General features: G+C 39.1%; 2 protein-coding genes across 16 annotated transcripts in view; one reads left to right on the forward strand and one right to left on the reverse strand.

Annotated features, from left to right (window-relative positions):
* LHX8 (LIM homeobox 8) overlaps positions 1–23,559 on the reverse strand; it is a 55,194-nt gene extending 31,635 nt beyond the window's left edge. For 5 of the 15 annotated variants that reach the window (XR_014804802.1, XR_014804807.1, XR_014804805.1 and 2 more), the window contains exons 1-7: positions 20,741–22,276; positions 20,191–20,352; positions 16,240–16,361; positions 13,959–14,179; positions 13,357–13,460; positions 7,723–7,818; positions 573–756 (exon numbers count right to left, since the gene is read on the reverse strand). Coding sequence is in view for 9 of the 15 variants with exons in the window: in XM_005653422.4 (XP_005653479.2) it covers positions 573–756; positions 7,723–7,818; positions 13,357–13,460; positions 13,959–14,179; positions 16,240–16,361; positions 20,191–20,352; positions 20,741–20,827; positions 22,832–22,912 (1,057 nt within the window). In the remaining 6 variants the exon portion in view is untranslated. 15 annotated transcript variants of the gene reach the window in all.
* Positions 21,767–24,734, forward strand: part of LOC110261207 (uncharacterized) — a 333,192-nt gene continuing 330,224 nt past the window's right edge. Inside the window, exon 1 of the mRNA XM_084964684.1 lies at positions 21,767–22,228. The gene's annotated coding sequence lies outside the window, so the exon portion shown is untranslated. The remainder of the gene's footprint in view (positions 22,229–24,734) is intronic.

A 24,734-nucleotide genomic window follows, 5' to 3' on the forward strand; every position in this document is an offset into this window, starting at 1 on the left:
AGGAAGAGGATAATGATTGAGAGGGGACATAAGAGAGGCTTCTGGGATGCTAATTATGTTCTACTACTTCATCTGGATATTATTTACATGGATATGTTCACGTCAATAATTCATCGAGCTGAATACTTAATGTGTGCACATTACTATGTGTGCACTTTTCTATATGTATGTTTTGATTTAATAAAAAAGTTTCTTTAACTGGGTAAACCCCAATCTAAAAATCTGAGTGTGAATACTTCCTCTGACCATAGGAAAATAAATTCTTTAAATATTTATCAGGTGAAAACAAAAAAATTGTTTTTCCTAGGTAAAAATCAACTACTATGAGTGATTATTAATATTTGTATTTTAGCCATAAGGTGAGTGTTAAACTTGTCCCTTCAAGGTCGTCACAGAAATAAGAATGTTGGCTAGTTCTGCTCCCTACTGTACACCCCCTACAATACTACTAATACTTATTCAGGTACTACTGAGGTAATATTTCAAAATGTGAATCCTGTCAATAATATAATATTAGAACTTAACAGTGATTGACTGCTTGGGAGGCAGCTGTTAAATGTTAGGATACCTACCATCCATGTAACTATGCAGCGCAGTTAACATTGTCCCATCTTGGGGCACGTAGGCAGAATAAGCCATTTCTTCTAACATGGGTGGAGACAGCCTGGAGGGTGGGACTGCTGTGACTGGGGCAGAGGAGGAGTGATTAGGACTGACGTGTTTCTTGTGGCGCGCTCTACAGTTCTGAAACCACACCTGAGGAAGAAGAAAAGCAATGCAGCTATGTCACGTATCAGCTGAGTGCATTACCAGCTCAGTTCAACAAGGAAGCAACTTCATTCTACCATATAAGCACAGTGTGAATCTAAATAAGCTTTTTTTAAAAAAAAAAAAAAGTTCTGTAGATAAAAGAGAAACATTTTGTATAGTTATCAATGGTCATTTTCTTTTCCCAAGTAATATCTCTGTGCTGGCTTACTTAAAAAACTGATTCTATACTAAACCAATATGTTCCAAAATAAAAACGGGGGAGAGGACTCAAGAATCCCAGAAAAGTTTCCTGGTTTTACCACTGGCATTTGGGACAGAAAGAAAAACAGAAAAAGCCCTTTCAATCAGAATTTTTTTAAAAAAATACACAACTAAATGTACTCTCAGACACCTGCTGGACTTATTTTAAATCCTTTTTCAAAAGACTAAAATCACTACTGAGAACTTAAGCTTTCTACAAACCTCTTGATTCAGTTATTCCAAGTCACATTCTAACCTGCTGCGTTCAATTTCTCTTAGTAAATACATAGGCTATTCTCTAAGATCAGGCTTATAATAAGAAACGACTAGCGGTATTTAAGGAGAATAAAATGCAAAGACATCCATTGGTGAAACAGTTCACAGAATGTAAAGAGCAAACTGCCTTGCTGTCCACTCTATTGCCGAAATAAAGGAAGCAAACTCTGGGTAAATGGAGTTTTACATCCAGGTTAAATAAATAAGGCTAGATTGCCCAGAATGCTTCCAGTAACTAACCTATCTGCATTTGAACTCTCTGTTCTTAAATAAAACATGCCTGCAGAGTGTTACTTTATGAAAATAGTGCAGCCTTTATTTGCTACCACTCCAAACAATTACGTCATAAAAAGACAAAAAAGTGAAAGGATAAAAACATTAAGAACATTTTGGCATCTGGGAAGAAGGCTGGGGTTCTAAGTCTCTACCCAGGGCTGGTGGGTTATTACTTGATGGCACAAGGGGCTGAATAATGTGGAACAGCGGGAGACTGAAAAACGATTTATATGGAAAAGTTGGCCTGATTTCAAAGACCTTTCCTTGGGACTCAAAAACAGAAGGCTGCAAAGTATATACTTAAGGGGTTAAAACCAAAGGAAGAGAAACAAATAATGTAATGGGGTATGCAGCCCTGAGCAGGTAGCTGAGGACTGCACCCAGGTATTTCAGGAACAAGCTTAGGCATATACCAAAGAAATGGAGTAAGAAGTCACAGCCTTCCCTCTATCATCTTCTGGAGTGTTAGACTCTTAAGTACCTTTACAGAGACAACACCCAAAATCTTCAGTCACAGTTCTCTCTATAGGCTCCTTAACAACAGGTGCCACAGCTGTCACCTACCCAGCCAAGACAACATACACATCCTCCAACCTATAAGTGGGAACTGCTGCCACCTGCCTTTTTGCCTGGTAGTACCTGGAAGATATGTACCCCATCAGACTACAAATAACTAAAACACATGGCACTATGATTCCCAGAGTTTCTTCGAAGTATCTTTTGTCTCCAATAAATTATGTATTGGATGGAAACTATTCAGTTATTTTTTTAAAAATCCCAGACTTTGGAAATAAATATGAAGAAGGCATGACATAAAACAGTAGAATAACAACCACCATACTAATTCAAATAGCTCTTTGGAAAGATTGTCAAAAGGTTAAGCAGAGAGAGGTTTGAAAACACAAAGAGTCATGTAATCTGCATGGCAAAATATAGTTAAAGATTCCAGACATCAGAAAATAACTTCTAACATCAGGGTTACCTAGCTTCAGGATTCAAATACATAGTCCTTTCAACTCCTCACTAACTTAAAATTTCCTCCTTCTGCTTTGCAAACCTCTAACAAGAGTTCAAATTTCTTCTGAGAAACACACTTTAAAAATTTCTAAATGGTAAAATACGTAAGCTGAAAGCAGGCCATGCTGACAGTCTGCAGAAGACTAATGCATAACATGAATCTCCTAGAAAGCCCAAAGAGCCAAATATGAGAATTTAATTTATGAAAAATATGGAATTTTAAATTATTGGGAAATCAGTATTGGCATAATACCAATTCAGAGAAAGCTGGCTAATCATTTGGGAGAAAAAAAAATAGAAAAATCCCTACTTACAATGTGTAACCAAAAGCCAATTCCAGAAATATAAGGGTTTAAGTGTAAATAATTGGGACCATAAATGTTTAAAGAAACGAGAGCCAATATTGATATACTCTCTAGGTAGAGAAGCATAAAAAAGGCCAAAGCTGTGAGAAGAAGATATTGAGGTATTTGAATACATAAAAATGTAAAAGTTCTGTATGGAAAAACAAATGAAAAGGAAGTTGATAAACTATGAAAGTTTAACATGATAAATAGAATAAAAATTAGTAAGATGGAAAGAAAAGAAATAACTTCAAAGTGAGCTGAAAATATACTACTTTTTAAAATTACAAAATAACCAAAGATGTTAATAATCATGTTACAGTTTAATAAGAAAAGAAACATAAATGAAAACAATGATATTTTCTGACTGCCAAACTGGAAAGGATGTAAAATAATGACAGTTTTTAGGATTTACACATGTTGAGGAAAGGGAAACTTCATATGTAGGTCCTAGCAGAATAAATTAGTTATAAACTTTCTGTAAGGCAATTTTTGAAGTATCAGTTAAAGAACCAAAAAATGTTTTACCTTTTGACTCAACAAAATCACTTCTAGAAATTTATTCTATGGAAATTACAGAACAAACAGGTATATATGCAATGGTGTTCATTACAGCATTTTTATGATAGCAAAAAAAAAAATGGAAATAAACTAAAAAATTGTGCTATGCTTAATATGTACAGCTTAATAGATCTTAATATGGAGAGAGAGTTCCCAACACACTGACTGGGAGAAATAGCAATGTTTTACCTTACTTCTGCAAGATACTCACAATTCACCTCTCTGAAAGGGTATGTGAACAGTGATTGCATCTGGATGCAGAGTGTTAAAAATAAAATCATCCATCTTTTTTTGTGATTTCAACTCAGTGATGATCTGCTCTGTAACAGTGTTTCACTAAGCAGACTTTAGCTAGTAAAAATGAGATTGTCTCCGTGAATTAGACCACTGCCACTACGTAATCTTCGGGCAGCCTAATTTGCATACTAGAATCAAGGCCTAGTAATCAAATCTCTTTTAAATTTTCTAAACTGTGTCCAATGCTAGGAAGTAGCCTAGGCAAAGAATTTATGACTACTATTTGAGATAACATAATAAATTTTTCAAAAATACTGTGAAGGATTATATATTTGAATTGTATACACATGTATATTTACAAATTATATATAAGTATATACATTTGCATGCTAATACTCCTTCCTTTGCCACCTTAACAAAAATATTTAAATTCAATCCTCACATATTAAAAGCCACCATCCTACAGTATATCCTCCAAGTTCTAGTGCTTGGGATCAAGTTAACTTGCTCATAATGCTGGTGATCAAATACCTGTTAATTACATGACAGATATCCATCTAGGGTCCTTACTTCCTCAAATCATAAGAAAAGCTCTGCATTTTCCTTTGTCTCCAACTTTAAAATAATCTAAAACATAGTTAACTATAGATCTGACTTAGCTACAGCAGTCATTGTCATTGAACTCGTGGACTCTTTTTTATTAATGGGCACACCTGTAGCGGATGGAAGTTCCCAGGATAGGGACTGAATCAGAACTGCAGCTACAGACCTATGCCACAGCCACAGCAACACCAGATCCGAGCCACATCTGCTACCTTTGCTGCAATCTGCTATGGCAATGCTGGATTCTTAACCCACTGAGCAGGGCCAGGAATCAAACCCACATCCTCACAGATGCTACGTTGGGTTCTTAACCCTCTGAGCCATAACAGGAACTCCTGAATGCATACAGTCTTAGATTACAAGGACGTCTCAGACCACTGAGTCTGAATTACCTCAACGAAGAAAGATTTACTTCCAGGTACAAGGAACTTGCTACCTCAAAGTTTGTCCATACCATTTTTGTACCCTTACATACTGAAAAAATTCTTCATTTTGAGTGAAATTTGTTTTATTTCCTACATTTCCTTGCAAAGACCTGATCCTCATGCCTGTAGGACAGCCTTTCGCATTTAAAGACACCTTCTCTATTTATACAATTCCTTCTCGTACCATTTCCACATCTTTCCTCCAGAGAAATATCCCTATTGCCATTAATATCAACTCACAATGTCTGGACTTTCACAACTTTAACCACTCTCTAAAGGGAGCACTCTTTTCACAGTGGTTCTTTTTTAGTTCCTTGCTAAAATTCGGTGTTCTTAAACAACACAATACTCAGGGCATTTGAAAAGTACTGAGGTTGTAGGATTTGCCTCCTCAGACAGCCACATTACACTGCACTCAACCAGAGCCCCTGGAAATCCAGATCTTTAAGAGAAGCTGCAGTATCATCAGGTCTTTCTTGCTGGCTTCTTGGCAAAAAAAAAAAAAATATATATATATATATATATATATGTGTGTGTGTGTGTGTATTTATATATATTTTACATATATATTTTTTTATATATAACATATATAAAAATATATATATATTTTGCATTTTAGGGCCATACTCACAGCATATGGAAGTTCTCAGACTAAGGGTCGAATCAGAGCTACAGCTGCCAGCCTACACCACTACAACAGCAATGACACTTAAATTGCTATTGACAGGAATATTAAATTTTTTTATAAAGTAGGTTTATTAGTTTATAATTCCCTTCTATCTCATAATCAGGCAATGATGGTCATAACTGAGCATGTAAACAGGTATTTTATTATTTTATTTTTTTCTTTATAGGGCCACACCTGTGGCATATGGAAGTTTCCAGGCTGGGGGTCAAATAGAAGATACGGCCACTGGCCTATGCCCCAGCCACAGCAACACGGGATCTGAGCCACATCTGTGACCTAAACCACAGCTCACAACAATACCAGATCCTTAACTCACCGAGCAGGACCAGGGATTGAACCTGTATCCTCATGGATACTAGCTGGGTTTGTTACTGCTGATCCATGACTGGAACATAATTTTTAATTATGAAATACTTCAGGCTTAATAGAAATTAACTAAAGAATAAACATCTGTTTAAAAGCCACCCAATTTAAAAAATAAAACATATGTACAATGTGGGACTTAGCCATTTTCTCCCACTGAACTTCATCTCAGTAATTATGGTTACAGGCATTATTAATTCCTTACACATTTTTTAACCTTAAATATTATTTAAAATGACTTTCCATTTCCCTGATCTGGGGAATATACGATCTTGAGACAGCTGACCACCAATATCTTGAATCCACCTTACTCTTTGGGCCTCCAGATTCATTCCTTGATTCTGGCTGTAACAGTCCAATCAAACAGCTTGCTCCACAAAGTCCATGCTTCACTTTTTACTGTCCATGATCTCTTTCTAAAGGATCTTACCCCATTTCATAGCACTAGATCTCTCTTGAGTCCTATTCATCCTTTAAAATACCTGTTTAGGAGTTCCTGCTGTGGTGCACTGGAAACAAATCTGACTAATATCCATGAGGACAGGAGTTCAATCCCTGGCCTCCCTCAGTGGGTTAAGGATCTGGGGTTGCCATGAGCTGTGGTGTTCTTGTATCTCTAGCATCCAGTACCTGCCATCGGTGTTCAATCAATAAAATGTTTCCAGATAAATTCTAGGCCACTACCTCAGTTAAAATCTCTTCAAAAAAAAAAAAAATCACCACTTTGCTGGGCATCACACTTGATTTATCTAACTCCACCTAGCTTCTCCCAATTCTAATTCTTTACACACATACTGTCACCAGCCCTTTCTTCCTAAAATCACATATCATGACTTTCTCCTGCTCAGAAGAGAACTCTACATTCACCGTTCTTTACAAGTTCAGCTTCACCAATTCCATCTTCCACAATCTGCAAACATGAATCTTTTATTTTTTTTTTGCCTCTTTTAGGGCTGCACCTGTGACATATGGAAGTTCCCAGGCTAGGGGTTGAATCACAGCTAGAGTTGCTGGCCTTCACCACAGCCACAACAACATCAGATCTGAGCCTCATCTGTGACCTATACCGCAGCTCATGGCAATGGTGGATCCTTAACCCATTGAGCAAGGCCAGGGATCAAACCCATGTCCTCATGGATATTAGCTAGGCTAGTTGCTGCTGAACCACAAAAGGAACTCCCTGCAAACATAAACCTTATCTTCCTACAAATCTTCTCTAACTCATCCTTCCCTTGTGTTGTTCACACCACTCCCTTTACCTGGAGCTTTAACAAAGGCTATCAGCATCCCGTACACACACAAACATATTCCCTCACACAATTACAGAAAAGTACAAGAAAATTATGGCCTTAGAAACAGATCTAGCTTGGACCACAGTTGTCTTTTTAACCTTAGAATCTTAAGGTTGCTCTAAGCAATGCATAAAGTAACTCGTGCAAAGAGTCAGTTAACAAATGGCAACCTAGATCAAGCAGGCTAATTATCAGGTTTTTTAAAAAATTGATTTAGGGAGTTCCCATTGTGGAACAGAGGAAACGAATTCGACTGGGAACCATGAGGTTATGGATTTGGTCCCTGGCCTCGCTCAGCAGTTTAAGCATCCAGCGTTGCCACGAGCTGTGGTGTAGGTTGAAGATGTGGCTTGGATCTCACATTGCTGTGGCTCCAGCATAGGCCGGCAGCAACAGCTCCGAATTAGACCTCTAGCCTGGGAACCTCCATGTGCTGCAGGTGCGGTCCTAAAAGGACAAAAGACAAAAAAAAATTAAAATTTAAATTTAAAAAAAAAATTGATTTTGAGTGTGAAGAGACCTAAAATGGGAAGCTAACACTTTGACATTTCATTAAAAAAACAAAGCATGCTTATAAAGACCTAGAATAGAACTTTTAGCATCTCTTGATTAACCTTTAAAGTAATCACCTGTATCACACGTCTGCTCAAGCCTGTCCTTTCTGCCAGTTTCTGGAGAGTCTGTGCATCTGGGTTGTTGTCCTGAGCAAATTGTGCTTGCATAACCTGTTTTTTAAAAAATGTAGGTAGTAAATAGCTAAAAATAAGCAGCTCAATCTTCTGCATTTTGATGACAGGAGAGATAATACATGCACAAGAAAATGGGATATTTGTATTTTATTACTTGAAAATCAATATAGGGAAGTATGTATAAATACAAAGACTGCACAGTAAATTTATGCACAAGTTGCTATGTTGAAACCTTTAAAAAATCCATTTCAACATAGAAACTTGTCTCTCACCTATGCTGTTAAAAATAATTTTGCTTTTTCTTTTCTTCCATTCTTACAACCCACAAATAAAATTCATAATACTCTAAGTCTATTTACCATTTTTCCCATTTGTTAAAAGTTTCTAGCAAAAGTACAAAAACTGTATCTTCTCCCTCTACTGAGCCAAACAGGTTCATGGCCCCTACAACAAATTTATCAGTCTGCAAATAGTGCAACAGATGGATTGCACTTAATTGTAATGACTCCATCATTAATTGCTTTGAGCACTTGTTCTATGCAAAGGAACATCTGGGATCTTACAAAGACACACCCATCAGCCCATTAAATAAGAATTTCCTGAGATCTAAATATTTACAGATTGAAAAGCTCCCAAGCGATTCTGATATGAACCTTTGGATTGGAACCTGATCTTAACTTCCTGGGAGAAAGATAGACACATGCCAATAATTAGCAACAATGCAAGCTGAAGTGAGAGGCGTGGATGGGGGAGGGAAGAGGAGGAGTACCAGAATAAAAGCACAAGTCAAGGACTGTGGCTTCTTTCAGAAAAGGGAATTATGGGACTCAAGTGGGATATCTGAATTTTATTACTTAACAGTCAATAGAGGGAAGTATTACAAAATATAAAGGAAGTATTATGAAGAATGAGAGGAGTCTGGCATCCAACATGATTGTGTATGTCTGTGGGCATGGGATGAGGATAACCTACCTAAAGACCCTAAGTACTGCTGACCTCAACACCATTTCCAACAGGCAAAATCAACTGCATTCTCCACTACGCTCCTCACAGAATGCTACTTTGTACCACTGCACTCGTCACTGGGTAGCTAAATAATTCATTAAGGAGTGGAGCTCTCCATAGCAGAAAGTGAGTATCTTGAGAGCAAAGAGAGTGTCTTACTTTTCATAGACCAGGGAGTTGACCCCCGACCTGTCACATAGTGTGTGCTTAGGAGTTAGTGACAGAATGAACCCTGACAGTGGGAGGAAAATCTGAAGCTAGTGTGGAGAAAAAGACCAACTTTATTCCAGGAAATCTTATGACATTTACAAATCATATAGTTTTTCCAGTTAAGTTCTCTCTGGTATTGACTCTTGTAGAAAAAGGTATCCTTGGCTTCCTGTCCAACTCTACTTGTCCACAGACTTGCTGTAAACAGCACAAGTATTTTTGCTTTAAAAAAAAAATGGGCAGAATCAGCCTAAAAGTTTAGTCTCACCCAGTTGATTCTTCCTTTCCCACTCCAAATGTGTTACTTTAATATCTTCATGTGCAAAGAGAGTTGTGTTTGTATGTGGTTGAGTTATATGTAACATCCCGCAAGAGAAAAAAGAATGAATAAAGTAATTACATCTTTGTTTTTTAATTTTTCAAGATGAAAAGCTGAACAGATAATTAAAACTTTGCTTGTAAGGCCATTAAGACAAAAACAGCATGCTTTTCACAAATGTATTTCAAATTCACAAGTTTAATAATGGAACCAAATTACATTTACTAAAACATTTTCTCATTGAGGAATAAGGGAACATTTATATCAGTACTGATGGTTTAAAATTGGAATATGCTTGGAGTTCCCGTCGTGGCGCAGTGGTTAACAAATCCGACTAGGAACCGTGAGGTTGCAGGTTCGGTCCCTGCCCTTGCTCAGTCGGTTAATGATTCGGCGTTGCCGTGAGCTGTGGTGTAGGTTGCAAACGCGGCTCGGATCCCGCGCTGCTGTGGCTCTGCCGTAGGCCGGTGGCTACCACTCCGATCAGATCCCTAGCCTGGGAACCTCCATATGCCGCGGAAGCGGCCCAAGAAATAGCAAAAAGACAAAAAAAATAAAAATAATAAAATAATAAAATTGGAATATGCTAAAGGAAGATCTGTTTATCACTGTTTAGTCCCACAAAAGAACTCTTAATTTCAGCTTGGTTTCATTATTCTCCAGTCATTAACGATGCCAAAACTCAGTCTACTCCTTTTCTGAGCTCTTTTAACATAGTCATGGAACAAGCGGCAATAACCACACCATTTTATGGCCAGAAAGTTTACCAGAAGTGTCAGGAGTCTGTATAGCAGCAGCTGACCAATTTGATCTGAAAGGAGATTAAAGGAGGTGCTACCCTTGGCTTAACATTAGTAATCACTGAGCAAGAGCTTCCAACTCTAATAACCGTAACATTGGCAGGAACTTCTTAAACATAATTTCTACAAATGAGACAACGTTTGAAATATTTTTGCCAACACAAAATAGTATTCTCTTTTGTAAGTCTTAAACTATTTTTTCTTCCCATAAATTCCTAAAGAAGAATTTTGGGAAATTAATCTTGTTCATTCCTCCCATTTTAACTCTCCTCTGCCCAAACCAGGTACTCTCTGAATTATCTTGACTTACTGATCACCTATATTTTATTGTTTTGCTGATTTCAAGCACTATTTGAATATATACAGCTTTCTGAAAGGCAGGGCAATTTGACAATGAGGTTCATTGCCTGATTTATTGAAATTTATGGAAAGCATAATGATTCGATTTATCCCAGATTCCTAAGCCACAAAGACCCACTTGAGGACAAGGATTGTGTCTCATTTGTTTCAGCCATTCCTTGCATAGATAGATGCTAATAAATATCAAATAAATGAAAATATGCTTTGAAGCAATGAGGTCCTACTGTATAGCACAGGGAACCATATCCAGTCTCTTGGAATAGACCATAATGGAAGATAAAATTAGAAGAATGTATATACATGTATGACTGAGTCACTACGTTGTACAGCAAAAATTGATTCAACCCTGCAAATCAACTATACCCTAATTTTTAAAAAAATGTTACAATGAGTAAATAATTTTTGCTTTTGTTTTTAAAAACCTATGATTCTGATATAAATTTTTTAAAACTTATGATTCAGATCATCTTTTCATATAATAATGCATAGCTTAAATAGTCTATGCACACTTGCAATTTAAAACTAAAAGACTATCCACAAGATCTAAAATCTCACTCTTGTTTTAGCTGCCACTGCTGCTCAGTGGAATTTTGCTAAGGCACAGTTCTACTCATGGTCTCTGGGGAGGCCAAGCAAAATGAAAAGACTAGAGGGTTGGGAAGCAGGATCCAAATCTCTTCTCTGCCATTTCCCTGGTAGTGTGCCTTGAAGGAAGTCCCTGAACTTCCCAGATAAGGCTACCTATACCAAGGAACTGTTGTAAGAGATAAAAGGAGGTAACATAGAGAAAATGTCTGGCACACAAAAACCTCCATAAATATTATTCCCTTTCTATTTAGTAAATATCTATAACTATCTTCTTATATGAGACTGAATTTCTACCTAAAGTGGTTTTGAATTTTCACAATTATCCTTTTACTAATGAATTTTTATATCGAAGTTATTGGCCTTATGATTATTAAAATTATAGCCAGCCTTTCATGGAAATATCCCACTTTTTTTTTTTTTTCCCCACTGTACAGCAAGGGGGTCAGGTTATCCTTACATGTATACATTACAATTACATTTTTTCCCCCACCCTTTGTTCTGTTGCAGCATGAGTATCTAGACATAGTTCTCAATGCTATTCAGCAGGATCTCCTTGTAAATCTATTCTAAGTTGTGAAAATATCCCACTTTAAAGAAGGAATATGTTTATATCAGAGATTATATTTTGTTTTATTTTTTACTTTTGGTCTTTTTGTCTTTATAGGGCCACACCCACGGCATATGGAGGTTCCCAGGCTAGTGGTCCAATCAGAGCTGTAGCCATTGGCCTACACCAGGGCCACAGCAATGCTGGATCTGAACCATGTCTACGACCTACACCACAGCTCACGGCAATGCCCGATCCTTAACCCACTGAGCGCAGCGCGGCCAGGGATCGAACCCACGTCCTCATGGATGCTAGTCGGGTTCGCAAAACACCGAGCCATGACGGGAACTCCTAGAGATTATATTTTAACTCAGATACCTTTTAGCTATTGGGCATTTTTGCTGCCAGGTATCCTATTGGTACTCATGTCTCCCAATTTTGGGTTTTATGCGATCTTCATTACAACCAAATCAAGCATCCAGAAAAGCAAAGTTCAAACGGATTATTTCTTTCAATTGCCTTTCTTTTCTTACTTATGGGTCATATAATCTATGCCTAAATTAAGAAATCCAAAATAATCTTCTGAAACTTTCTCAGAATGGATCTAGGTTTTAATGCTAGATTGCTTTACAATGCCATTAAGTTCCCTTGGAATATTTGTGTCACATCAAGGCGTCTTCCTTAATCATTCTCAAAATAAAAATTCTCTCTTGAAACACTTTTATTTCATTCATTTTAATACTGGCAAGTCTTAGAATACTGTATGCGATTTTTCAAAAAATTACCTTCACTCATTTGCTAACATTCTATAATTTCCTTTAAAGTCTGAGCTTAGATGGATACTATGTGTAAGGCACTCAGCCATACACTGGAGCTGCTCAATAAATGTTACTTTATCATAAAACAAATAACTCAGTCACATTAATCTTTTAGAGAATTTGATTCCTTTATCTGAAAAAATGCCAGAAAGAAACATTGCATGTGTAGACTCAAATATAAATCGAGGAGTAATTATTTCATTATTTTCTTGACGATTTGCATAAAGAGAATTTATGACAATTATATTTAGGGCAATTAAGTGGAAAATAATCCCTCCCTTTTCATCAGACATAATCAACCTTTAACATCAAATTATAGAATTACTCCCTCTACCCCTTTTAAAAATAAGAAAGGGTCTAGTGATTAAGCTAATCACTAGATTCCTGTTTATGGTAAGGAGTATTCAATTCTTTCCTACTCAGAAAATGCACAGCCTTGTCCATTAAAAGGCTCAATGTGGTTTGCCAAAAAGATGAATACATTAGTGTCCCACAAACCCACATACTAAATGTCTCTTTCTGTTAAGAGTCCCAAAATATTTTGTCTTCTATCTCAATTATATGTAGTAATGTAAATGCCTGGGTTAAACTAATTTCTATCAGGAGCTTGGGACAGATCAACATTTTGTTTACACTCTCAAGTTAATACTAATAGATCCCAGGGAAACAACCTTGAATGATGAGTTCATGTCATATCACGAGTCTGGAAATACTGGTAAACATTTCAGGGCAATGTTTCCATACATTCAACAAGTTACTCTGCACAAAAAGCACATGGTAACCTTTTTGAAATAAGATATTTCAAAACATAAAATGTTTTAAAATAGCATAGAGATTATTCCTTGTTTGGTTTTGTTAGTTTTTTTTTTTCCCTTTGTTTTGGTGGGAAAGGGGCTCCAAAAATCATAAATTCATTGTCAGGTATACCTGGAGCTGATCTGCGGTAAAGCTGGTCCGAGCTCTTTTTGCCGGTTTTGGATGATTAACATCTTGCTCTGTAAGGAGGGCACCTTCAACACTTATTCCATTACCTGCATTTAAAAAACACACCATACATATTGGTAACTCAAATGGGGCCATCAGTCATGCAATAATAGGTTTCTTGCATTCCTTGGCTTGGTGTGAAGCTGTATACATCTTCTGGTTTGCCAAATCCCTTAAGTGTTAAATCACACTGGAAATATAGTGTGGAAACAATACTGCATTTATAGACTTGTGTATTTAGTCAAAAGTGCAAGACGTTGGAAGTGCACATCTAAGGCTCATCCTTAAAGGCAAATATAAAGAAACAACTGGTTACAAAAAGCAAAACAGAACCTAAACTCAAAGCTGCTTCCTGAGAATATGACATAAGGCTAACACACATGCCGTGGCTTTCTTATAAACAAACAGATGGAGACCTTCACTAACAGTAGAGGGCTTAATGAGTTTCACCACAATTACACTGCACAAAATAATGAATTAAGACGACCTTAGGAAATATCATTTTTATCCCCAAAGACTCAAAAAAATTTTAAGTATATATTTACCATTTTCCACTTCTCTTTTTAAATTATCCAGCATGCAGTCATAATGCACTCTGCAAAGAACTTTCTCCTCCACCAAAGCAAACTCCTCTCCCGTGGAAAGTTGTCTTTTGCAAGAAAAGCAGGCAAAGCACGCTAGGTGATAGACGTTCCCCTTGGCCCTCCGGACCCAGTCGGTAGAATGGATGTGCCTCCCACAACGAGAGCAGCGAGTTCCATACCTTCTACATAAATAGAAGGGTGGAAGGTGAAGATTTTAATGTTTGTTGAGATATCCATCAGCCTAAGATTAAACTAACACATTATATTACTCATTGAATTAACGCAAGTATTTAAATCTCTTGAAAATGAAACAGGAATCTATTTTTTGAAAGTCAATAGGCAAGCAATCAAGACAGAAAGGATCATAATTCAAACCTGTTTATAAAACGAAAACGCCTCATTGCTACTCTAGAGGATGGATTTTTTTCTTTTAAAGTAAATGAAATGTAAGTTTCAAAATCCTTCTTGTAACAAATATCAGTGCATTTATAAATTACCTAGAGACTCAACATAACAAACACACACATGCACACACACATGCTCCAGAATGAAACCTAAAAGTGCAAAAGCATACCACTGAAGATATAAATAATGATGTCTAAAAACCAAGTTGAGAGAGAAAATGCTTTAAATATATTTTAAAATTAAAACATTTTGAATTGATATTGCCAAAGGGTGAATAGAACAGAAATTGCTCACCCTGGTATGAGGGGAAAACTCAAAAATGTTTCCTTTAGTGAACAAACTAAATTACCATTTAGTAAACTAAATTACCATTCACAGGAGGAGGGGAAATATTATGTAAAATTTTTAGAGACATATCTGGACATTAAGTGCAAGTTAATCTTTTTTTTTTAAAAAAAAGCCAGATGTACAGATTTCTTTCTTCTCTCAGTCCTAGTTACCAGACATTCTTTGCCATATCTCCTATCACAATCGTAGTCATGGCCTGGCACATCCACATTAAGCTAAATAAGTATGTGTCTGTGTCTATTCATTAACCTATCTTCAGAGGTATTACCAGTTTAAGTTAATCTGAAAAACTGAACCATAAAAGTAAATTTCAGAATAAAATATGAAGATAAAAAAATCCTGAAGAACTAGACTTTCATGAAGTCTCTAAAATCAAATCTTTCATGGGGCTTTACATTACCCTTAAAAATTTAAGATTAGCATATCCTAAGTGAAAGAGGAGGCAGATGCTACTCTTTTTTAGAAACTAGTAAACTTGATGAGAAGTATGTATTTTTGGTAATTATAAAATTCTGTAACTTTATAAATAAAGGACTCTGGGTTTTATGAAGTGCTTTAAATTACCTAGCATTTTTATTCAAATCAATCACTAAAGTCTCTGAAATCAGTTTTTGAAATTAAGTACATACAAAATAATTAGAATTACAGACTTTGTTATATAGTATTAATGCTCTAATTTCACAATGAACATTCTCCTCCACTTGGAAATGCAAATAAAGAAAAATATGATAATTTTTAAAAGTCATGCTTAAGAATGATTTTAATTTCTACATAGCGATCCTTTAAGAATTGAATTCTATCCCAGAAGAAATTTTACATTTAAATGATTATAAAGAGATCATGCAGAGAAAATACCACTTTTAATATCCTAGGCAAATATAATCTCACAAAACAAAGATCAAAGAACACGCAAAAGAAATGGGATTTTTAGGCAGAATATGTAATTAGACTTGGTGTATTTCTGATACTGGAATGGTCAATTCTTCTGAATAATATGGTTTATCATAGGATCCAAACTGCTGGCATTTTACAGTACATTACCGGGGTCATTCTATAGTAAATTGGTAAACCTGGTTTGCCGTTTCCCCCTCCCATAATTACTTCATTTTTTTTTTACTACTTCTCCCTCCCTCAAACAAAGGGCTTTGTTACAATAAGTCATCCTATGTGTCATACTTTATACATCTGCACAGCACAGCCAAGAAGTTCCTTTGTTTTTAAATACCTAAAACTTCCATTTGCCAAAGCCGAGACAATTACTTAAAATTAACTTTTCTATACTGAGCTCTTAAAACATATAAACATGCTAATTTTGTTTTAATATAAATTATTCCTCAAAATCATGAAGCATTCTCATTTTGAAATCCATTATATAAGAAAAAGTGGGCTTTAGTAAATAAAACTGGACAAGAAAGCCTATTTACAAAATTCTCTTTGCTTAATAATTTCTCAGAGTTATCTACCTACAAAGAAAAAAGTGTCAGTGTACCTGAAATAGTCAAGTTTGCAGAAAATGTCTTTGTCTTTAATATAACAGCTGGTATGCCTTCCTAAGGAGGTCCTACAAACACTGCACGAGAGACACCGAACATGCCAGCACAGGTCATTCACCTGTGAAGGAAAAAGGAACAGAATGAGAAGACACTCTAACACAACTCTTAAGAGTACCCTTCACTGATTTTGTGTATCAGGCAATTTTAAAAGCTGGTCCCTTAATATTTTAACACATGCTCTGAATGTTTCCATCTAAAAGGTGTCATTTACACAAATATGCATCTAGATATATTCTCTTTTAGACCCCCACCAGAAAATCGCAATAGCATATTACACATTTTTTGTTTAATTTTTTAATATACCTTTGAAAAATTCAGTTTTTTTAACTTAACATCTACAAACACAGGGAAATTTTGGTCACTTTAATGTCATACATACTGTTTTTAAATTTTTTCCTTGATCAAATTCTTCCCACCATGAAACATGGTAGCTAGAGAAGTCAAGCCATATACCTTGTGCATCTACATTTTGGCCAAATAATTATAAACTGTGCATGAGTTAAAGTTAGAAAGAAAATGGAAAATAAGCTTTATAAGATAAATACTTACCCTTGTAAAGAAGCCAGGTAATCCATTTCACTTACAAAACAGATATTGCTAAAGTAGATTTAAATGCTGGTATGGCAGAAGCCCTAGCTCCCTTCTAACATTAAATAGCATCAAAACATAAAACATTGGTAACCCTATTTTAATGATTTGGTTACTGGAGGAAAAAATAAAAATTTAATGGCCCTAAAAAGGCACCCGAGTACACCAGACATCAAGCATTTGCCATTTATACTTTAAGAACTAACACATAAAATGCTATATAGTAAGTCACAGCACTTCATATTCTAAATTGGGGGGTGAAATACTGTCAATTTAGGGAACAAATCATAATTACCCTCATCCTAAACTGTTGCCATCATACTAAAAGCACTGTATCTTTAAGCTTCAAGAACAAAAATGTGTATTGAATTGAATTTGCTGTGACGTAGGCTCCTAAAGTTTGCTCTAGTTAAATGGACACAGGAACTGGGTTTATGCTTAATTAAATTTCATGTAAAAGAATGGCAATGATGCAAAAACACCAGTTATACTCTACAAATGGATCTAATGCCTAAATTAGGAATTAGGAAAATTGGAAAAAAGGGCAATTGTGACATACCGCTTTTGCTACCCTGTTTCATAATAACGACTGTCTCTCCAATAGTTCTGTCATATTAGCACCACCGTCCAATATATTTTTCAGTGATAAGAAACATAAAAAGTACTTTGAAGCTGAGGAATAACATTTCACAGGCTTCTAATTACAGTTATGTGCCTCTTGTCAAAGCACTAATGAAGGTAGCATTTTGGTGAAATTTTAAGTCCTAGGCTTACTAGAAAAGAACTTCATGTTCACCGCATAAGAAAACAAGGGTTAATAGCAAAGAAATAATAAGAAAAAATCTGAGTAAATTGGAATTTAAAAATTAACAGTGGAGAATGCTGTCCTAGAAATAAAGATGCATCTTCTATTTTTTCCTAAAATGGGCCCAAATAAGTTAAAGTTTAGAAGTACTGGCTTCCTTTAGTACTCCATTGTTTAAGGCCTTCTGCATTTTGATCTTATCCAGTCTCTCTCTTTTTTTCTTTTTCTTGCTTTCTTTTCTTTCTTTTTTTTTTTTTTTTTTTTTAAAGCAAGGATAGATTCAGGCTTCAGGGCAGCATCATAGCCATTCTATAGCTCCCTAATGCCAGAAATAATGCTTTTTCTCAAAGTTTACTTAAAAATAACTAAAGTTCTTTCATCTTCCATTTCTTTTCCAGAGAGGAAAGTAAGGTGAACAGAGAAAATCTGGGAGACTCTAAACTTTTCGTAATGGCTCGCATCGATCCAATCTGTGTATGTATACATAAAGGACCAGACCAAACCAGGAAAAAATCACTCAGAGCACTAAAGTAATAGGTAGGGCAACAGATGCCTCTAACTCCTCTCATGTTTTATTTTGGGGTTTTTATTGTTGTTGTCTAACTCCATTTCATTTGCCTCATGATAGACTGTTTTTCTATATTAAACATTTATACCCTCGAATATTCTATTAGGTAGAACATTTTTTTTTTCCACTTCCAGATAACTGATATGAATTGAACTCAAACTTATCTGGAAGAGTAAGCACTCAGAATGGGGAAAAAGTTAAGAACTCAGAGTTTTTATATAAGCATAAAGTGTCAAACTTCTGTTAGGGCTAGCTTTCTACATAATAAGCTAGTTTTCTTGTACATGTGTACAAGGGACAGACTAAGACTGAACAGAGAAGACTTCATTGGGAAGACTCTGGTTCTACTACAAAAGAAAGCTTTATGTAACTCATTTAGATAACTTAGGTTACTTTATACAATACAAACAAATAAACATATTTTAACACATAAAAGATGAACACTAGAAACCAGTTCATTGATTTCAGAGGGTACGTATGTCATAACTTTTTTATCATCTCCGTATGAAGTGTTAAAGAACTTATAAATCCATTCAGAAACATTCTTAAAGATTATGCTAATTATTGAGAGAGTTTATATTGAGAAGACAGTTTTGATTCAAAAGATGGTCTTGAAATATCCAAAAAAGCTCAGGTCTAGAAACTTTAAAATGGGAATCTTGAGACTGCAGATTTAAAGAGAAAGCCATGTTAACTTGCCAGCTGTACTAGTCAACCACCAATTAAGTGACTGAGTCACTTTTTAAATGTTTTCACCAAAACTCCTTTTGGTTCTTTATCTGGATTATATCTACAGGGCATCATTCCAACTTCCCAGATGAAGCAGCTTTGTATGCTTAGGTAGAAATTTAAAGAAACTCACTAACTTGCATATTCTCCATAATGAATTCCTTTGAAAAACTAGGGGCTATTGCGGGGAGGAGAGAGAATAGAACGTGCGTGAACTGGTTTGGTACTAATTCAGTGTAGGAGAGATCATTATTTTAAATAGTGGTTTTAAAAACTTATTGAAGTCAAAATTCCATGGTATTAGGATTAAGACACATGGGACTATGATCCTTCATGCAATGACATGGATAACTGGCCTGCCAGAATTTGTACTCCAGAACTCCCCCACAATATCTTGAGAGAAGTAAAACAAATTAAGACAGACAGTCAACTCTCAAACCACCACTTGAAGCACTTCATCTCAGGCTTTTTTCTTTTCTTTTGTCTAAATTTACGTCAATTTCCATTTTTTCCCTAAGCACTAGAGATGACATTAAAAAAAAATCATTGGGTGGCCTTGAAGTATTAGGAGGAGGAAGGTATTGAAAATGGTTTTTATTTAAATGCTACTATGAACTTTCACTTTGGAAAAGCCTCAGGTTACTGTAAATAAACATAAGAGTATGGAAATACATATATATATGCTCAGAAAAGAACTTTTAAGCCCTTTGCAGTGGTTCTCACCAAAGGAGACACTGCAAAGGGGAAATCAGTCAACGTACATAGACCTGGATCCCTCATAAACAGGCGCAAACTCGTGGTTGTTATTGGAGCTAGAGGGACCATAAACCGAGGCTCGGTAAAAATAATCAGGCAGGACCCGGTTTCCGGAATGGGTAAGGCTTTCCCCACTTCTCCTCCTCTAGGAGTCGGAGAAGGTAGCTAACTCCACTACATCCACCCAGGGTATCGACCTTTCTAGACCAGGATGTGTCACACACAAGCTCTTTTGCAACAACACAGGAGATAACTAAAATTTCTTCTCCCACTCTTTTCCACCTCATGAGTTGCCTTTGACTGGGCTGTTGTGCCGAGGAAGCCTACAACCTCGAGCGAGAAGAAAACTTGAGTGGAAAAGATGGGGAAACAAACTTTTCTCTTTCCCCAGAGCTCCCGGGAACCCCGCTCCCCTCGGACCCCGCGGCGGCTCCGCCCTACCTTGAGAAGGTACTTGTCCACGATCTCCAGGCCGCAGCTGTTGCACACACACTTGCCAGCGGGGCAGACGGAGCCCGAGGCCATGGACCGGGGCGAGGACGACGGGGACAGCGGGGCCGAGGAGGAGCAGGAGTCCTCGTCCCCGACTCCCTCGGGGCTCACCTGCAGGAAGCCACGAGGCGCGGTCTCAGGCGGTTCTAGACCCCTCCCCCTCTCGTCATTCCACGGACCCAAGGGGGCTCCCTCCCCACCTCTCCTCCCTTACCCCAAGTTCCTGAGGCCTCGCTCCCGCCCTCTCCCCCGGGTCCAAGCTTCTACCACGAACCTGCCGGGGTTGCCCAGCCTTGACCTCAAGGACCTGGGGCGCCTTGCAGCCCTGCCCAGCCGGCTGCAACTGCTCAGCTTCTCACCCCGCCCCGCCCAGCCCCCTCCTCCACCCGCTCCTTGAGGAGCCTGTTGGTCCGGGAAGGGGAGCGGGGACACCGGCCCTCCGTCCTGGGCCGCCTCCCCAAGACCAGTCTCGCCAGCGCACGGTTCCCTACGCACTCACCAGTCCCTCTTCCCCGGCGCCTTTCCGACTCCTCCCGGCCGCCAGGGCTGCCGTCCGCCCGCACTCCTCCGACATGAGCCCCTGGCACTGAGGGGTGAGGGCGGGGAAGTTGGGAGGAACAGAGACCAGGAGTTCAGAGCAGGCACGTGCGGCCCAGAGCCTCAGCTTCTCAGCACGCGGGGCCGGCTAATGAAGGCCCGCAGCGCGCCAGGCCGCGCGTGCAGCCGTCTAGGCGCCTGGGCCCGGGCTCCGCGAGCGAGCAGACTGCGGCGCAGCCTTCCTAACAGGCCGCGCGCGGCGGCGGCGGCGCAGCCCTAGTGCTCGGCTAGGCTGCCACCCCCGAGCACCTAGGGGTTCTCCCGGCGCACGTCCGCGCTCTCGGGGCTCCGGTCCCCTGCGCTCACCGGAGCACGTCGGTTCCCCGCCCCCCTACCCGGGGTAACACGTTAATAACAATCATCCCCGCACAAAGCGTTTTCTCTCTAGACGTCAATCACAGCGGAGCGGGGATCACCGGGCTAAAGGGGGTGCATGGGGGTGGGGTGGGAGAGAAGAAAAGAGGATTTGAGGAGGGAGTAAGGGTAGAAACTTGATTTCTTTAATAGCCTCAATTAAAAGAGCAAGACACATATATTTTTAAAAGGGGGCTTTTTGAATTGGATAGCCCGAAAGGTGAAGAGGTTTAATAGGATACTTGAAGGCTAATTACAGCGGGATTTAAGAAGCCTGGTGTTTGTTCCGATGACAATTTGAATGAAAATGCTTCAGATTAAACCGAGCCAGCAGCTCTTTCGTAAACTTACAGCAATTAGAGCTGCGAGTGATTTATACTCGTTTCTTTAAGGTGTAAATTGCCACTTATTGCTCAGTAAGTCAACATTTCAGCTACTAAAGGATTATTTTTAACCAGCGCAAAAAGCGGGTCGAATAATGGAAAATATCCAGCTGAATTTAATTTGTGTCATTAAAAAACCTCACCCAACCTCGGTCAAAATGTTTTAAAGCAACAACGCTCATTACTCAAGTGTCTCCAAGCCTTTGCTGAAGTTATGTTCTTAAACGAAAATGCAGCCGCTCTGGGCTTTTTCTGCCTTCGTTTACGGAAAACTCTAGCTTGGTCGGGGGGCGGTTCCCGGGACTGAGCGGCCCACACTTCTGCGTTTCGGTCTCTTTCCTTCCTTCTTTCCCTCCATCGTGCAGCGCCAGGCGAGACGGTGTCCGAACCCCAGCATCCCCCGGTCTGTCTGCCCGGACCCTCGGGTAGGGTTCCATAGCGGGCCCCAGAGCCGCCGTAAGGGGGTCGCGTCCTCGCTGACACAAAGAGGTTAGGCAGAAGAGCCCCTCGTTCGCCGTGTCTTCACCGCCAGGGTCAGAACACAGACCAAGTCAGCCGTGCCCAGTGCGGGTCCCACAGAGGCACTCAGACAGGAAGCAGCTGGTTTTTCAGACCGAACGCGAGTCACCCACGGGTCCTGCCTCCAGAGTGAGGTGAGAGTTTGTTGGTTTCCCCCATCTACTCTGAGAACGGTGTGACTCGAGAGCCCTGGGGTTTGCTTCTTTCGGTTTTTTAAGTAACACAACCCGCCTAGCCCGCCCTGGGGGGCCCAGCGGCCTTCCAGGAGCCACATCTGCTTCTGTTTCAACGTGGGGCCGCGGCCCCGCGGATCGCCTGCAGCGAGAGTCGCTCCTTTGGGCCGGCATGCCTCTGCCCGCGGCCGGGCGCGAGGAGCCGTGCCTCTCTTCTGTCCCACCGTCCCACCCCACAGCCGCCTGGACCTCCCGACTCACTCTCCCGACCGCCACGATAACCACCGCAAATAGAACAAAAGCACGACTCACATGTACCCGAGAGCGCCTTAGGCTCGAGGCTTCGTCTCCCAAATTACAGTCTCCATGCCTCAGGTTAAGTGAGCTTGTGAGGAGGGGAGGCAATGATTACTGACTAACGCTACTACGTAATAAAAAAAAAATAGCCAGGTTTGAAGATGAGGCCGTTATAGGTAATTTCTGAACCTCGAATAAGAGCCTAAACAGCTCGCATTTCAAGGATACTATAATTCAGCTGGTCTGGCCAGGCATCAGGTCGCTCACCTTCTCAGGGGGAACTGCCAGCTCCGGCACGTCCTTTTCTTCTAGTTTACACACAAACATCTGATCGCTTTTCCAATACATGGCACTGCTAGGGCTGCTTATCACATACCAACTCCGGAGGGTCAGAGGCTGCCGGTGTCTGCCGATCTGGCCCCCTCCCGCGCCCCAAAGCACTAATAAAAGCTGACACCGAGAAGAGTAAGAATGCTCTACTCCAAGTAAGTCTTCGTCCAAAGAGGCCGCTGTGACCGTAGCCACTCTCTGATGGACTGTTCTTAAGATTCTTATCCCAACTTCATTGAGGTCTGTCCCTCTAGGAAAAGGGGGGGGGGGGCTGTTTTCCAGAGGGTGGAACCTTACTTGAAGGGAGGGAAGAGGGTGTGGGAGAAAAGTCTTTTCCTGAAGGAATAGCCTCACCTCCTTAAGAAAAACCCGCCTTCCCTACAAGTTAAGATCTTTATCAGGACAAGCCAAGTTACTCCAGATTTAGTATTAAAGAAAAAAATATATTGGGAATGGCCTGTTAGCGTTTGACTTAAAAAAAAAAATCTCGGCATTTGCCGTGGCTTTTTAATTCTCACTCCACAACCAAAACCTAAACAAAGATTCAGGTTACATCTCTTTCAGCAGCAAGCTGAAGGGGAAGCGGAGGTCTGGGTGACTTGAATGTTTTAGTCATTCTCCTGAAAAGCACAGCTCTCCTGTCTAGCCCAGGACCGCAAAGCCTCCCTGGCAGCCTGGGGGCTGACTTATCTAACAGTTTGCACTCCCTCTGCGAAAAGTTTTCTCATTAAGATAAAGAAGGAACATCTGAACAACACAAAAGCTTATGATTTGCAACTAGATTTGAAATCAAGGCTACAAAAAAGATAAAAGTATGTTGCTAATAGTATTGCTCTTTCATTTTAGGCAAAATTTAAGCTCTAGAAGTGGCTAGCTCTTACCTCAAACTATGGCTGTGGGATTTTCTTTGGGGGGGGGTCTCAGAGCGCCATAATTTTTATTAGGATTGGAGGGTGTGTTTGCTTAAATAATTTCTTTATGGTATAAATTTTACTTCATTATGTAGTTATGAAGAGGACTTTGATAAGACTTACAATTTTTATTTCCAATTTCCCCTTTTAAGTAACAAAACAAACTTCTGAAACAGTAAAAGAATATCTGGAAGTCCCTGTTTCTTAAAGGCCTTTAACAAAATCATATGTTGCTTCAATAAGATATACAACTATATATATATATGTATATATATATATAGAGAGAGAGAGAGAGATACACAATTTCACCTCCTTGCCTTATTGTCTAGAAGAGGAAGATCGAAGCGCTCCCCCCACCCCCCCCGGACTTGTCAGCAGCAGGCTAAAGGAAGGGCAGAGATAGGTAGACTTTCCTGTGATGAAGGAAGCCCCATGTAACAGCCTGGGACCCACCGAGGACTGCAAATTTAATTTTGCCTTCATTTTTTCTCCCATAAACACGAAGGTCCCTAGAGCATTTTCCTAACGCCATTGTTTTCCTTTATGCGCAGCTGCATACACATTAATATTAGCTACCCTCCTGCAGGTTCCCTCCCTGAGCTTTCGCTTAAATTTACTGAGTGGGGGAAGGGGGACGCTATGATTAATCTGTGTCCTCTTACAGAATTGAAGGCTTGGGGTAAACCGACTTCTTGAAAAACCAATCCGTACTTGGAGAACAGAAAGACTTGTGTTTTTAATCATGTGCAAAAATTAGTATTTTTGGAAAATCCACATAATGTATTTCTCATGAAATACCATCGGTCTCGAGATGGCTCTTCTGAATGGAGAGTCGTGCAGAACGTTGACTATCAGGCCGTGTATAGAGGAATGAAAGTGGAATTTAAAATAAAGACCCAATTCGGAGATATAGTTACAGTTTCTGTTTG

Source organism: Sus scrofa, chromosome 6, assembly GCF_054392235.1.
Source record: "Sus scrofa isolate SSC_HxYL_T2T_F1_AM1 chromosome 6, Sscrofa_HxYL_maternal_Yorkshire_Landrace_v2.0, whole genome shotgun sequence".
Classification (NCBI taxonomy): Eukaryota; Metazoa; Chordata; class Mammalia; order Artiodactyla; family Suidae; genus Sus; species Sus scrofa.